This window comes from Malurus melanocephalus, unplaced genomic scaffold (genome assembly GCF_030028575.1).
Source record: "Malurus melanocephalus ecotype Western Australia unplaced genomic scaffold, MMel_1.1 scaffold_89, whole genome shotgun sequence".
NCBI lineage: Eukaryota > Metazoa > Chordata > Aves > Passeriformes > Maluridae > Malurus > Malurus melanocephalus.
Genome location: NW_026623321.1, coordinates 1,671,674 through 1,687,436, shown reverse-complemented (window position 1 = coordinate 1,687,436; position 15,763 = coordinate 1,671,674). Strand labels below are relative to the sequence as shown.

Here is a 15,763-nt window from a genome sequence, read left to right as displayed (position 1 = left end):
TAATTGGTCACAGCTTCTATTYAGGAGCCTGAAAACAGCAGGAAATCAGGAAAACTAAGCTAGAACCATCCTTCCAAGTCTTTGCAGGGCTGCAGGTGAAATCAGGAGTACAGCTATATTCAAAGAGAAATTATAGAAAATTTTGGGACTCAGTAGTCAAACAAATACAAGTTTATGTACAAACAAAGAAGAAAACATGGCCATCACATCAAATTCTGGTATATTTACAGCATCCAGGTAAAGGATGAGATAGTAAAAGGATCAGAGGGGGAGAAGGCTGGTATTGAGGAAAGAGGAAGTTTCCTGATGAATTGCAGAGGAGCTGWGCTGAAAATGGCCAGAACCTCCACAGTTGAAAAGCTGAGGCTTCAGAGAACACAAACAGGCTAAACTCTGGCAGAGATGTAGCTCCAGGGRTGATGTTAGGTCTTCCTCAAGAATTCCACTGAAGCTGACAGCAGAGRTGAGTTTGGGCCCCAGTGCTCAGGGAGCAAGGCAAGGAGGGGCGTGACTCTGTCCTGCTAAAGGACAATGAGGGGGCAGTGAGAGACTYTGCTCGCCTGCACAGCCAAGGGACTGGAAAGCACTCTGTTCAGGGCTCTGAAAGCTGGCATAGAAGAGAAAGAGAAGGCTTCATTCCAGTCCAAGAGCAAGAAATGTGAGACAGGCCAGCTGGGATGTGAGCTCCAGTCCTGCAYCCAGGAAGTGTCCCCATGGGGCTACCTGCAATCTATGATTATTTTTTCTTTAGTGAGCCTTTCAGCTTCTTTTCTGAGGAGCGCTGTTTCCGCTTCTCTTCCTTTTTCCCCAAGTTCTCATATACTGCTGACTCCTCTTTCTGCCTGTAAGATCAGGAAAAGCAAGGGAAAACGTGASGAAGAAGAACAAGCCAGCCAAGATAGCAGGCAGACTTGCCAGAGGCAGGCAGAGCTGRGTCTCTGCTTTAGGTGAGTTCTTACTTAGAGGGTTTTCGTGAAGCCTTGGCGTGCAYGTTCCTCACTGCAGGGGGGTAGGCAATGTTCCCATACTCGCACTCGTTTGGCTTCCCTTTCTGAGACTGCAGGAGAAAAAACAGTCTTAGAAGAGTGTGGTCTGGGAGATGCATGTGAGGCACCATGGAAGAGTTCTGGCTCTTTAAACCATGCTTTGTGCCGGGATCTCAGTGGAAGCTGGTGGATTGCTGAAGTGTTTGGGCTCAGCTGCTCTCAGAGCAGCAGCTGCAAATGCAGCCTTGTACAGGAGGCAACAGTGGGGCAACAAATTTCTGAAGGCACTGGAATGCCTGAGAGAGCCAAATTTCAGCTAAAGAATATTAAAACAGCAGGAGCTACTGGATGCTGCCAGAGACTACAAGGAGAGAGAACAGATGACACTTAGCGAATAGCAGAAAAAGATCTGGCAGCTGCAAAACTGGGATGTGAAAGACAAAGAGGAAAGGAGAGGGAAGTCTTTGCTTGTCCTAAATTGAGTTTGCAACAAACCAGTATTTGGTCATGTTATTCAGAAGATGAGGTAACTGCATTAAAACTTTCTGCTGTCTGGCACTTCAGAAGAAATTGGTATTTGAGCTGCTAATGAACTTGTTCCCTGAACTTAAAAGTCTTGGAAGAGAGGGACAGGCACTCMGATCATAAAGCACTATTGTAGTCTGTTGTAGGTACCAGCGTTAGCTTAAAGCCTGTGAAACAGAGCATTTGGGCTCAGAGCCAGCACCATACAGGGCTYAGGCTCACAGGACAGTAGAGCCCCCTTTCTCACCTGAATAACTTCCAGCTTTTTCTTGGTTGCCTCTATGAACTGGCAGATGGCCATGTAGATGAACTTGTACTGGGCCTCTGTCTGCACCATCCCAGATCGCTGGGCTCTCACCATCTGGATGGTCTTCTGGATGTCAATGTCACAGTCCAGCCCTAGGAAGGAGCACCAGTAGAGCTTACAGACCTGTTCACTGCCCCCTCTCCCAGTTCTCTACCAAAAGCTGCCACAGTGGAGGTCAGTCCTTCCAAACTCTTTATTCCTGTATGGACCTCTGATCTCTCCCCCTGCTCAGCMTCTTTCAAGTCTAGCCCTGGAGGAATAGCCAAAGCTCAGGCAAGGCTGAAGCCATACTAAGTGGATATGGTACAGATGCAGAATGACCTCAGGGCCATGGCAGGATCTTCTCCACTGATACGTGGTAGTTCTCATCCCTTTGCAGCTGAACCTAAGGGTGCAGCCCTGCTGSGTAGGCCCGTTCCCTTTGAGATCCTTTGGGGTTCTCTTACCCTTGGTGGAGATTGTTTCCACTATCATATCAATGACGATGATAGTCCCAGTGCGGCCAATCCCAGCACTGCAAGGAAAGGACAAGCAGAGGTCAGAGCAAGACAGCTCCTGAAACAAAATGCAGCTGCTTCTGCGAAAGATGTGGCTCTTGTAGCAGCTACTCAGCAATGCCACAAAAGAGTAATGGGTTCAACAGGTAGAGAGTTTGGTTTGAGGGCATCAAAGAGGAAAAAAGCAAATATTAGGACTGGCATATGCTTCACTCACAAGACTTGGGGTACAGCTGGAAGYAGCAGGACAAACTTTCTGTATTCCATCCCACATAAGGGATGGAGGATGCATGAAGACCAGCCTCTGTACTAACCTGCAGTGGACCAGAATAGGCCCTGCATTGGGGATGCTCTCYTGCTTCTGATTTATCTGGTCAAGGAAGCTGAGGACTCCTCCCGGCTCACTGGGTACGCCGTGGTCAGGCCAGCTCAGGTACTGGTAGTGCCAGATCTCACGCACAGCCTTGCTCTGAGAATAGCAAAGCACCCCACTGGTAAAACTGCAACCCAGCCCTCTCCTAGCCTCTGTTCCATGGAAAGGTGTATCTGAAGCCAGAGAGAATCTCTGTCTCCTGCACATTTCTTGGTGATTCCACCAGTGTTATTCCAGCCCAAATCAGGTGGGAACAGCAGCCCCAAGAACAATACAACAGCAGCATCACCACAGCACCCAGCAGTTCCCAGGTATAGATGCATGGAAGCTGTTAGACCCAGGGGTTGGATGACAGTCCTTGGTCAGACACACTCACATTATCCTTCGGACACACACAGAGGTGCCGGAGTTTGTACTCCAYCGCATCGTGCTCTCCAGTGTTTTCCACAAGGTAGGGACCATACTCCTTCGTGCTGCCCAGCTCTGGCCAGTAAGGCACACATTTGTTCTGTGTGGGCAGAGAGAGCAGGGTGAGGATGGGCAGAAGGCAGGAGAGAGAAAAAACAGAGCAATGGCTGAAAGGGAAAAGTGATACCTCCAGACTGCTACTTACCCGGCCTTTCTCTACCTCCCTYGTTGTCATCACAATAATGCGCGTGTTCTCCTGCCACACCATCTGCCAGAAGTCATTGACTGTGGCATCCAGGCAGCCCTGACTGGCAATGTAGGTCTTGGTGCACTCATCTGGGCTGATCAGGGTGTTCTGAGTGAGGACAGCGGAAGGTCAGAAGGGCTGCAGGAGTAGGCAGGCCTTCCTCACTTCGGGCACAGTCTTGCAAGAGTCTCACCTTGACATAGTTGGCATTGATGTAGTCAGATCCAGGTATATTTGGGTCCCTTCCCTGGAGGATGACCCTGGAGTGATCAACTGGGGGTGCAGTGAAAGAATAAACAGTGCAATGAGATACTCCATGCACAGCCACACGGAGCTCCCTCACTGCCCCGTGCCACCTCAGTCACGATTCCCAGTGCATGTCCTGTATCCTCAGCTCTCCCTCTCTGGGCTCAGACCAATGTCACTCCATCCTCCCATCCCTCTGCTTCTCTGATGGACCACAGAAGCTAATGAATCTGCTGCTGCCCTCCCTCCTTCCTTCAAGGACAGGAAAAGGCTGTGAACTTCTCTCATCAGCTCTTAAATCCTCATGCCGCACACCTCATAACCTGCCTGGAGGACAGAGCGGGCTGAGGCAGGGCCAGGGATGACTCAGACTGCTCTTCATTGCCTGTGTCTGGTTTTTTTTTTCATAGTGGCAAAGCAAGACTCACAGGGCAAGATGTTCTTGTATCGGTTCTTGCTCTTGTTTTCAGGTCTCTGGCCCTCATGACGGTCAAACAGGTGCTTGGCTTCCTGTTTTTGCAGACTCTGAGAGCAGAAGAAAGAATAGTCATGGCAAGGTCATAATGCATGACAGGGGAGGTGGGCACTAAGATGACACATGGGCATGCTGTGGGGGAGCCGAGAAGTGAAAACCAAACCTAGATTTGAGAAGTCCAAGGTTTGTACCCTTACTGTCTTGGTGACTCACTCTCCCAACCATAAAAAACTACATTTCTACCTCACTGGGTTCACTTCAAGATGACACTCCCTCCCCAGGGGAACAGGTTCCAAACAGAGACATCTTTCAGAGATAAATTAACAGGACACACAAGAAGTTTGTATACAGGAAGAAATCGAGGATGGAGAATGAGGTGGTGCACACACAATTCCCAAAAAGACAAATAATGTCCCCCGGCAGTTTCTTACGTCAAATTCCTCCCAGAATCCAGCCTTGGATGTCTCCTCAGACAGACTTGTCTTCTTGTTCAGTTCCTGCACTCTGTTCTCAATGTCAGCAGCATTCACTCTYGTAGCATAGTAGGGCTGGGGAAGGGAAAACACACTAAGTGAGAGAGAGAAAGAGAGTGATGCTGCTGGAGAGCAAAGTRTCCTCTGTGCACTGTGGAGAAAAGAAGGAAAAGGACACAAAGCAAAAACAAACAGSAAATCAGTCCCTCCAAAGGACCCCTCAAAACAGGAAACTGGACTTACCTGCTTCAGGTACACAAAGGAACCAGACATCTCCTCAATTCCAATCTTCTTGAAGTGCTCCACCAGATCTGTCAAGCTGTCAAACATTTCAGCACCTCCAACTGTGTAGCGTCCATTCTAAACGGAGGAAGAATGTGTAATGTCTCACTCATAATGTTCATAGAATCACGGAATGGTTTGGGTTGGAAGATATCATAAAGGGCATCTGCTTTCAAYGCCCTGCCATGAGCAGAGCCTCATCCAGCCTGGCCTCAAGCACTTGCAGGAATGGAACATCCACAGCTTCTCTGGGCCACYTRTTCCAATGCCTCACCACCCTCACAGTAAAGTATTTTTTCTTAATATCCAATCTAAACCTGCCCTCTTTCRGTTTGAAGGCATTCCCCCTTGCCCTATCACTCCATGCCCTTGTAAAAAGTCCCTCAAAAGGGACTKTCTCATAAGCCTYCTTTAGGTACTGGAAGGCACTGTAAGATCTCCCCAGAGCTTTCTCCAGGCTGCACAGCCCCTACTCTCTCAGCCTGTCCTATAGACAAGGCTGGTTATGCTTGGGAAAATGGCAATGCTGGGGTTCAGATGCATAAGCACCACCCTCCATTTCCTTTGGCTGGGAACTCAGGTGAGTCTGCCCAGAGAACACAGAGCTCCTGGCATGGTGCTCTCAGTGTAGTGCTCTTAGTGTGTGGAAGCCCAGAAAAGGTGCTTTGCCCTCCAATCTCATTAATGTCAGTTGCTCTCTTTCCTTGGAATCTCCTCATCCCACATGAAAGAAATAGGAGAAATTGTGACRGCCAGGTTGGTAACATCCATCAGACCCCTGCTTCTCCTTTTGCCCTCCCACTGCTCACCTCACACATGATCTTGATGTGCGTGACTTTGAGCCGGGCCCCAGGGGCACCGGTGGCCCCAGCTGGAGCATCAGACCCAGGTTTAGGCTGGTCAGTGAGGACAGACAAGACAAAATCCCCAGGTTTGCTGAGGCTCTCCCGCACCAAGAAGGTCCAAGGGGTGGCTTTGGCCTGGAGAAGTGACTCAGCTGCAGGGCCTGACAGATGCCCATGGTACCACCTAGGAAAAAAGCAAGAGAGGGTCAGAAAAGAGGTGGAGATGCAGTAAGTGGACACCCCCGAACTGATGGGTGAAGAACATCAACACTGGGGAAGGGTGAGGGAGGAAGAAGGAAAGGGGGAGACAGAGAGGAAGGAATGAGAGAGGGGAGGAGCAGGATCTTGGGAAAAGCAGATGAGATAGCAGGTAGAGAGCTGGCAAGAAGAGGAAAATGCAAGGGATGAGGTGGAGGCAGAAGTGACCTAGGGAGCAGAAGGCTGATACCAGAGGACACAGTGGGATAGACCAAGTGTGATCCATTGTGTGACACCTATGGGCACAGGTAAGCGATACTTTCTGCCTGAAGACCAGTTGGGAGAGGGCAGTCTGTGGTTTCAGCACCTCACAGCATTATTGGGATTGTCACCTTACTGCTGCAAGGGGCTCTGCAAACTCAACCACACCAGGGAAATAAAAATAAACYCCCACTGAGCCAGAAACTCTCTCATCAGATTTAGCAGCACTCAAATTGTTGTGTTGATATCAGATCCATTAAAGAACCATTCCAGCAGCTCCTCTTTCTGAAACTCAAGTCACCTTTTCACTCAAAGTATAATTCCCATTCTCTGGGCACAGCACACTGTGCCCAGACCAGCAGGAGCTGATCCATATGGACATTCCTGTCCTCAGTGCAAACACTCAGCAGCTCCTTCTCTCCTCCCAGCACAAGGTGAGGAACATCCCCATTTGACCAAGGTGCTCCCTGCCTTGCCATAGGGCTGTGTGGGAGTGGATTTGCTTCCCACACAGCAGCTAACAGGGAAGGCCAGGGGTGGTATTGGTCAACTGCACATTGTTAGGGGCTATTTGTTCCCTAGAACTGAGATGGAGTTCAGGAGGCCATGCCCCAGTCACAGAAGGAGCTGGGGCATTCATTCACCCTTGCACCTGGTCAGAGCAGTGCATTCCTCCACACACAGCAAGAGGTTCACAGTTATGGGCCTCAGAACACAACTCCTGTTGACTCTCACCTCACACACTGCAAGAAGCAGCTGGTGAYGCTCCGTGCACAGCTGTCAATGATTTCTAAACCTCCTCTCAAAKAACTGTTCAGCTACCACGTGCTTAGATGCCACCTGGGAATCGGTTGACCGCTCCTGCTCATCAAAGAGGTCTCCCAGCCTCCCCTCCACAGGTAGSATGGGGTTAACGGGTCCCATTCCTCCCTCCCCCAGCAAAGCCAGCTCTTCAAAGCCACGTGACGGAAAATCACTTGGGGAGAGAGTGAGAGGAGCTTTCGTAAGAGCCCCGGAGGGGGGTGGGTAAGTTTCCAACCGCAGAAGGAAGGGAGGAAACTGCAGGGCCACGAAGCAATGGCCTTAACTGGAGAGGACAGCCAGCAGCAGATCTGGCCCCTCTGCAGCCTGACCCCAGAGCAAGCTGGGGTGTACCCTGATGCTTCACCCAGGGCATGCCTGCTCCATGCCTCCACGTGCCCAAGGAGGACCTGTCCAAGAAGGACTTGTCCAGCCCAGAGCAGGGCGYGACAGCTCCCTGAGCTCCATCAAAGGGCCTGAAAGCAAATCGCAAGAGCAAAACCACCTGATTTGATTTAGGAACTTGGTGTCAGAGACATATGCAAAGCAGGGACAGGAAGGAGACCAAGCAGGCCAGGAATAGCAGCGGAACGTGGTCCTGCTCTCAGCTAAGTGAGTCACCCAGGCCTAGAATAACCAAGGAGGTTTGGGGCAAGACTGAGGGCTTCCACGCAGCATGTCCCTCTACAGACCACTGCAGACCCACAGCAGACACCACAACCTTTCCTTCTAGAAACAGTATATAAATAGCAAAGGCAACCGGAAACCAGAAGTAAAAATAGAGCCCTATAGGTCTGCTGTGATGGATCAAGGTATGCCCAGCTATTCCTGGGGATGATGCCCTCATGGAGACATAGGAAGCTAAGGAAAGCAGCAGACACTTTTTGCGGGATTTGCGCTGGAGACGCAGGCAGGAGGACGCAGAAAGGAGGCCATGAACCGTCTCATCACAGACACAGCAGCTGCCTTCTTGTCCCTGTACCTCTCTGTCGTGGGGTCAGAACAGTTGAGCGGGTATCGCAAGTCAATGATGGTTCCATCTTTGTCCTGCAGCGAGCCCTGTTGCTGTGTGTAGTACTCCACCAGTTCAGACAAGGTGGCAAACTTCTCCCCTCCATACAGGTCATAGAAATCCCCAGTATTCTGGATGCGAATGTGGGTCACCTGATCACCAACCCTGTGGAATGAAGCACAGGGCAGTCCAATGAGGCGGTTGGAAAAGGGGCAGAAGAGTGTCCTGCACTACTTCCCGCCAMGGAACCAGAGCAGACCACCCCTGTGAATGGAGATGACTGGAAAGAGAAGCTCCTTGGGCAACCTGAGGGAGGATCTAGAAGATGCTGGAAAGCTGAGGTCCTTTATAGCTTGAAAATACCTCAAAGGAATAAAGAGAGGATGARGAAGATGCCCAAGGACATCTAGGAGGAGGATCTAAATAAGGATCTCAGCAATCTGTGTATTTAACACTGCAAAGACAGAAGTTGGGGTCCAGGTTACTTACCGGACTGAAAGAGAAAAATCCCCCTGATTCTTCCGACTGGGTCTGGCCAGGAAGCTCCCATGGACACCTCGTCCCTTCAGTAAGGCTTCAGCTTCCAGCCCACTCAGGTCACGGTGAAACCACCTAGCAGAGAAGATAAAGCAAGACCAAGTGAATAAAAAAAGCCAGGAACTACTGTGGAGACTTATGAGGTGAAGAAGGGTCCCCGGTCAGCATCCCTAGGTGAGAGCCAGCAGCAGCATCTCTTCCTACCTGACGCCTCCCCCAGCCTATGGAAGGTTCCCATTAGAGGCAACGCATCCAGGACGATCCCCACCCTGATCCATTCTACTTCCCATTCCTTACGCACACAGACCTCTCAGACCCTCTTACCTCACCATAGTGGAGGGAGAAAGAAGAGGTGGCCAAGTGGCTGCCACCAAAGCAACTCAAAAAACACAAAGGAAAAAATCAGTTCGCGTTGGTAAGAAAGGGGAAGTCGGAGGTCTGTGCTGGAGCACCCAACACCAAGCTGTTTCTGCGCCTTTTGGGAGCTGGCCATGTATGTCTCCTGGAGTCTACTGTCAGTCCATTCAGACCCTCTCCATCAGCTTTTCCCGGAGAAGTGCCTTGATCTCTGGCCCGCTGTGCAGTACTGCCGAGCACAGGCAGGTGCGAGCCCCTACACAGCCGTGCACGCGCGGCTCTGGGAACAGGAAGCGCTCTGAGCCATCCACTCCCCAGCCCCAAGCTGCTTTGCACACACTTCTGCTTCTCCTTTTGTGTCTTTCCTCCCCATCCCCCCTATTATTTTTGGGTCCCTGTCTTTTTTGCACGAGGGCTGACTCTATGCATACATCTCGGCTCCCCGCCATGCTTACAAAACTCAGTTCTGTATRTCCTCTGTTCCCCTTCTTCCCCAAAAGGCCAACGAGCAACGTGAGTGGTCCCAAATACCCTATGTGCTCTGCACCGGCACAAGGGGGAATCCTTGCAAACCCAGAGCTGCAGACTTCAAGGTCCAGGCTAGTGCTCTGAGCTCAGCAGTGCCAGCCTGAAACCATCCTGCCACGGGATGGGACTGACACGGGCAGTGGCTCAAAGGGATGGGGAGGGTGGGAGGTGGCGATGAAGCTGCCCAGAAAGGCAAGCAAGGGACCAGGACAAAACAGCTGCTACCTACAGGGAGCTCACACAGCACCAAGGGAGCTGAGCTGAGGATATTCAAGATCCCAGCACGGCATACTAAGGCCARACCTGACAACCTGGTACAAAGAAGTAAAAGTAACCACTCCAGTTACCTAGCTGTTTCCAGCCATGGCCCAGGACTGCCCTGTCCACAACACTGGTTTTGAGGTCTGCAGGTCTTGTGMAAGAATGGGAGCTAAGAGCAGTGGCCTAAGAATGCAATCCAGCTGACTTTTCCCTGGGGCCATCTCAGCTACCAAGAGTGGTGGTGTGGGCAGCAGAACGGCAAGAGCCTTGCTCATTTCAAGTAGCAGCAGCTGCAGACTTCCCCACACACCACCAGACTGGGAAATCCTGCAAAAAGATGAACAGGTTGCTAGCTACGACCTAGACAAAAACTCGTGGCTGAGACAGAAACCAGCAACAAAGGGAAGTACAGGAGAGATGAGTGGGAAGCTAAACTTCATTGCTAGAAAGGCAACTCAGGCACCTCAGGCTTCCTTAGAAATGCTTCTGTTTCATGCACATGGTGAGCCRGGGTCCAGTGAGCTGCAGGGAGCCAGATGTACTGACTTAGAACTGATATTTAAAACCYAGGAGACTTTAAATGCACGTGACCTGTGGCTTAAAGGAACAACTTCTTCACAAAGATATAGAAGCTGCACCTGAAAGACTGCACCTAAATCAGAGTCAGTCTGGCACAGGAAACAAGCSCTGTTTAAAGGTAAGGGAGAAAAGGCACGAACTTCTGGGCATAAATTTCAAAACAGAATTCCTGATGTCAAAAAAATATTAGATTATGTTGAGTCAATATGAAGCCAAGGTAGATGAAAACCAAAACGTAGGCATCCCTACCCCTTATGAACTGACCTGAGGAGAGAATCTGTCTGAGGAACTGAACATCAGTTGGACACAAGGGAATAGGGCAAGAACAAGGCCGCAAAGAACCCAGATGAGAATAAGAAAGGGTGAGAGAGCACTTATCCCATGTAACTCACTATCCCCCAGTAGGAYAAGCCACAGGGTGCAGTGTAATCCATGACAGTATTTTTTATGGACACAAATCGCATATCATATAATTTACAGGATGAGTTTATGCTTCTGGTTRCTTTCATTTTAGGAAAGGTCAGGATGCACACAGCTGCCCTGATGTCTTTGATCTGGGCCATCTAATTAAAAACCAGTAARGGAGGGAAATATCACCATAGAGAAGACACCAGCTGGTATCTTCAAGGTTGCTCTCCCAAATGGCTGCAGCATGGAACAGCAGACTGTAATTGAGCCACTAAAACATTTTCTTAATATAATTAAGAGGTCAAGAGATTTCAGCAAAGAGACTACTCTTACACTGTTSTTGGCTTTCAGTACAACACAGGTGTTAGAACCTCATCTTGTAAATCCCTCATGGAACCAGGCCACCACTAGCACAGGAACAAATTTACAGGAGAAGATAAATGAAATAGCTAATTAAAAAACACACACATCTGGGCTGCTGCAAAAGAAAAGGCACTGAGGAATTGGAAAGAATCCAGCATGATGCCACTAAGGCAGTGAAGAGCCTGGAGAAGCTGGGTTTATTCAGCTTGCAGAAAAGATGCTTGATGAGGGATTTAACACTTATCTGAGACTACCTAAAAGGGGCCATGGGGATTTAGAGATGATGAGTCAGATTCTTTTTTGTGGGACAAAACAAAAAGACAAGAGGCAACAGGCATCCCTTGCAGCAAGGGAAATTCTGATTAGGTATCAGGAAAAACTGCACACATGCTGCCCCCCAAGGGTGGTTCAGCACTTGCCACAGGTCCCCCGAGCAGCTAGGGAACCTCCACCATGGCAGGTGTCAGGACTCACCTGAACAAGGCCCTGAGCTACCTGAGCTAGTTTTGGGGAGAGCTCTGCTGTGAGAGGAGAGTGGGACTAGGCAATCCAGAGGTCAAAACAGTTGTCAAAGGAAGAGCAGAGGGAAAGGTTATTTATARAGTTTCTTTTGTCCTTGTACTTTGTAAGTCTTTATTAGCAGCTACTKGTAGAGTCAACGGTCAAATCCATAACAAATTTTGCGTCCTTTGGCATGGAGTTCCATTGTTCAGCTACAGAAACACCCCCTCCTTTGACTTGCATATGAGCTGCTCCCTGCCTTTTTTTTTATTAACACCTGGTTGCTGTAAAGAAAGAAAAATCAGGGATTCCTGGTTTCTCCTTCTGGCATCGCTCCAAGCTGCTCCTGATAACAGACCTGTAACTCTGTATCCATCCTCAGCTCCCTGCCAGGCTGAAGAATCCAACCCTACTAAGGTGTTCTTTGTACAGAGCTATTCTACACCTCTGATCACCTTTTCTGTCTCTCTCAGAGATACTTCCAATTCCAGCATCTTGATTTGGAGATAAGAATAAAGGTGGGCACAGAATGGTGGTGTTCAAGGTGCTGGTGAGTCATGGACAGTAATGATTTCTGATGTTCAACACAAACAAAAATTAAGCTAACAATTGCACAGACTTGTATGATCAAAGTCTCACACCAGAGAGGTTACAATTAGTTCACAGTCATTGTTTTATATGCAAATTTTGAATTATTTTTCTGTATGAACATTGTTTTACATAAGCCTATATGAAATTTCATCTGCTGTTCTACTGCCCACTCATTCAATGCCATAAGGTCTTTCTGAAATTATTCACAGGCAACACCCACCCTGTTGTCCTCAATAACTTTTTACCATCATCCAATTTTCTCACCTCAGCAAGCCATATTCCCATGTCACTTGGAAATATACTGAACAGTGCACATCTCAGATTAGGGGATGTGATCTGACCACTGATTACTTCCCTTTGCTGCAAAAATGTGATAATTCCCATCTTCCATTTACTGTTTTCTAGTAATTCTTTACCCAAGAAAACCTCCTTCTTTTTGTTTTTTTATGCCATGACTTCAGTCTTTTTTAAAGGCTTAGCTGAGAAAATCTTGTCAAATTCTTTAAATCCAAGCAAACTGTATCAGTCAGACCTGCCTTATTCACAAGCTTGCTATGTCCCTCAAAACTCTCMAGTTTTAGAGGACTGGACTTGTCCTTGCAAAAGCAAAACCTGGCTCATTCTTTAGTATCACATTCATTGCTTTCTTCCCCTGTCTACCCTCTTGCTCAGATAACAACTTTATGGTTCCATGTTTCCCTCACATTTAGGAGAGTTAATCTGGCATGCTTTTTGAGAATGAGCATTGCATTTGTTATTTCTAAATCTCAGCACTGAGATGATTTCAGACAGGAGGTTTTGCTGCTSTGTACTGAACTCCATTGTAGTTCAGTCATTAGTACAGAGCAAAGGCTACCTGGGAATGGGCAGATGGACCATCTTCGTGTGACTTGCCAAAGCCAGATGCTCTCCATCAGGCCATGGGGCTCCAGGACAGTGGTGGACCACCATGGTTACCCAAATCCTTACCAGAGAGTAACGCCATTGCAAATCCCATTTCCTGACACCCTGCCACGACAGTCTCCAGAGCAGAATGCCTGTTTGGGTTGTATGTCTGCTCTTTGTTCCATAAAGGGCTAGAAAGACTGCAGCAAATAAAGGGGTAGCCAGCATTTAAAAGGCTGGGCAGCTGACCTCTCTATTTGCAAAACCATTCAGAGATGCTGCAGCTGCAGGGTGGCAGAGGAACTGCAGCGGACAGGGCATCACAAACTCTGCTTGCTCTTTATCAGAGTGAGAAGGAGCAACAGYAACAATCTAAAGCACATTGAACTCCAATCCTCCCAGCAGCTCCTATTAGAAAGTGGGTTTTTTTCCTTCTATGCCCAATTCCTACTGCTGATATCTTCATTTTCTCACCAACAACTCTTGTTTTCTTGCCCTGACTAACATTCACAGCACTCACCCACGGGATGGCATCAGGRTCTTGTCTCTCAGATCCCCACTGATGGAGAACTGACAGGAGCTGATGGAGGAAGTACCACAGCCCTCAACCAAGGGGGTTCTTCTAAAGAAAATAAAGCAATATTGGAATTACCACGACAGGATCTTGAGGTGGATTTGGGAGAGAGATCAAAGACCTTGGCAGAGGAGAGGTTGCCTGGCACTCTCCCGACAGAGCTGGATGCTCATGGCGGTGAGTGCCGGGTGCTGGAGCAGAGCTGGCAGCGCTTGCAGGGGCAGCACCTCCCGTGACTCACCTGTGTCTGATCCGCACAGGCCAAGTCCCGAACTCCGCCTGCTCCCAGGCAGACTACGAAGAAGGTAGCTCCAGGTCAGGCAAACCTCAGGCCTCAAGCCGAGGGCTTAATTTTCACCATTTGCAAAGCACTTCCTGGACTGTAGCTAATGAATAATCAAAGGGGTGGGGGAAGGCCAAGGCCAGGCTCGGAGAGGTAGATGGAGACGGAAGGGACCGACTGCTCTTCCTGCCTCCCATCCAGTGAGCTCACGCCCTCGCTGGCTACATTCCTGCCCGGTTTGTAACTGAAAGCACAGAAGGCAGAACCCGACGCAGCTCTCTCACACCTGGCTTGTAGCTCCCTGCTCTCCCAGGCCCRGCTCCTTCACTCCCAGCCCTTTCCTCCCACTGCCAAAGACCTCAGCACTTCCAAGGGCAGCAGGCACACACAGGAGGCTACAAGCAGACATACCTGATGTCCTTCTGAATCACACTGGAAAGAAAACACTGCAGTGGAGCGAGGTTGCTCCGCTAGGTTGATCCCTCTGCAGTCCAAAAAAACGTGAGTAATAATTTTACGTTGTTTATGTTGTTCTAATCCAGGCTGCAGCCAAATGGGGCAAGGCCAGCCCTCCCACGCTCAGCCGCTCCCTTTTGCATCTCTCTGCTGCCTTTTTCACTAAGGACAATAATGTGCTGGGTTGCACATTCAGCCACAAAACAAGGCAGCCAGAGGCACTGGGGGCTGGAGTAAATTACCACTGACCCTGCTGGCAACGAGGGCCACAGTGGCATTTACAGCACTTGCTGAACACCACTAGATCATGTTGAGGGGCACATTTCCTAGTATGTTTCAAACAGCACATTTAAAAATACTTGCCCTTGTAAAGTGCTTAAAATCTCTTATTAAAAAAAAAAAGTCTCTGATATCAAATCCGAGGGCTTCACACCAGGGCTCTGCACGAACTTTTTTGCAGAACATGGTACACACTGGGCTTCCCAAAACAGCATCGCATGTGTCATGCAGAGAGCACTGCTGTACCTGCCTCTGCACCAAGGAGCAGCAYTGCTGAGCTCATGGCCATTCATAAAACACGGGCATTTTCAACCAACGTTTTATTCACGAGGAGACACACAAGTGGGCACAAAGCATCCCATTCCTTCCAGGTCAGTATCTCCCTTGTTCAAGTGCCCCATTCCCAGGGCTGACAGAACCTGCACTCGGAAGGAACACATCAATTGGAGCACCGGGAGAACTCCACGGGCTCAGGAGGCAGCAACTCCACCGGTGCCGGCACCGTGCGGCGGCAGCGTCATAGGCGGCAGGAACATGGCCTTGAGCTTGCCCGACATGCTGGCGATCTCCGGGTCCTGCGACTCGTAAGACTTGATCAGSCGGGCAAATTTCAGGACTCCTGCGAGGAAAGAGGGTGAGTAGGAGACCCCGCTGCCCCGGCGGGGCCGGAGCATCCYGCCAGGCGGGGCAACAACCTACCTTCACCGTCGCTGCTGAAACCGTAGGCCTTGATCACGTCCTGCTGGATCTGGGTGGCCACGGGCAGAAGAAACTGCAGCATCTTGCCCATGTCGTTGCAGGCGTTGTCCCGAGCCTCCTCCATGCGCTGCGCGTTCTCGGGCGCCCCGAACGCCTTGATCACCTCCGCCAGCACCGCTGCGGGACAAAAGCACTCAGCCTCCGCACCGACCTACGCGACACGGGCCCTGCGCCACCGGCCCCCGGGGAGACGGAGCCTCCCGCACTCACCCTTCGCCTGCTCCGCGCTCAGCGCCGGCGGCACCGGGGGCTGCGCGGAGGCCGCCATGGAGCGCGGCGCGGTGGCCGCGGCTCCGGTCTGGCGCGGCCGCACAGCGGCTCCTCCCCGCCCCGCCCCATGCGCGCCTGCGCCTTCCCGCCCCGTTCTACCATTGCACCAGCGTGTGGGAGCGGCTTCCCGCCAAGGGGGGAAACCTGCTAGACAAATTCTAAAAGAGCTGAAATCACTGGCAGTGAATAGGCCAGG

General features: G+C 50.2%; 4 protein-coding genes and 1 non-coding gene across 7 annotated transcripts in view; 2 read left to right on the top strand and 3 right to left on the bottom strand.

Annotated features, from left to right (window-relative positions):
* MLF2 (myeloid leukemia factor 2) overlaps positions 1-15,763 on the top strand; it is a 195,610-nt gene that overhangs the window by 10,603 nt on the left and 169,244 nt on the right. The window lies entirely within an intron of this gene.
* Positions 1-15,763, top strand: part of PHB2 (prohibitin 2) — a 96,914-nt gene that overhangs the window by 10,050 nt on the left and 71,101 nt on the right. The window lies entirely within an intron of this gene.
* On the bottom strand, positions 157-14,134 carry PTPN6 (protein tyrosine phosphatase non-receptor type 6). Of its 3 annotated transcripts, none has more exons than XM_057368225.1 (15): positions 13,762-14,134; positions 13,467-13,568; positions 8,426-8,548; positions 7,907-8,101; positions 5,629-5,848; positions 4,781-4,897; positions 4,496-4,612; positions 4,018-4,114; positions 3,537-3,616; positions 3,065-3,451; positions 2,630-2,784; positions 2,265-2,332; positions 1,759-1,910; positions 960-1,057; positions 157-842 (listed from the first exon to the last, which is right to left on the bottom strand). In XM_057368225.1, the coding sequence occupies exons 2-15, from the start codon at positions 13,478-13,480 to the stop codon at positions 737-739; spliced, it is 1,929 nt and encodes a 642-aa protein (XP_057224208.1). In that variant the 5' UTR covers positions 13,481-13,568; positions 13,762-14,134; the 3' UTR covers positions 157-736. The 3 variants fall into 3 exon arrangements, with proteins under 3 accessions (XP_057224208.1, XP_057224210.1, XP_057224211.1); XM_057368227.1 differs by lacking the exon at positions 13,762-14,134 and having other exon boundaries at positions 3,065-3,196; positions 3,302-3,451; positions 13,467-13,555; XM_057368228.1 differs by lacking the exons at positions 13,467-13,568; positions 13,762-14,134 and adding an exon at positions 8,798-13,457 and having other exon boundaries at positions 3,065-3,196; positions 3,302-3,451.
* CUNH12orf57 (chromosome unknown C12orf57 homolog) lies at positions 14,851-15,591 on the bottom strand. The gene is made up of 3 exons (XM_057368244.1): positions 15,508-15,591; positions 15,238-15,414; positions 14,851-15,157 (listed from the first exon to the last, which is right to left on the bottom strand). Exons 1-3 carry the CDS (start codon positions 15,563-15,565, stop codon positions 15,009-15,011), a joined length of 384 nt encoding a protein of 127 aa, XP_057224227.1. The 5' UTR covers positions 15,566-15,591; the 3' UTR covers positions 14,851-15,008.
* LOC130574835 (U7 small nuclear RNA) lies at positions 15,686-15,746 on the bottom strand. Its single transcript, XR_008965473.1, has one exon. It is a non-coding gene; the product is annotated as a U7 small nuclear RNA (small nuclear RNA).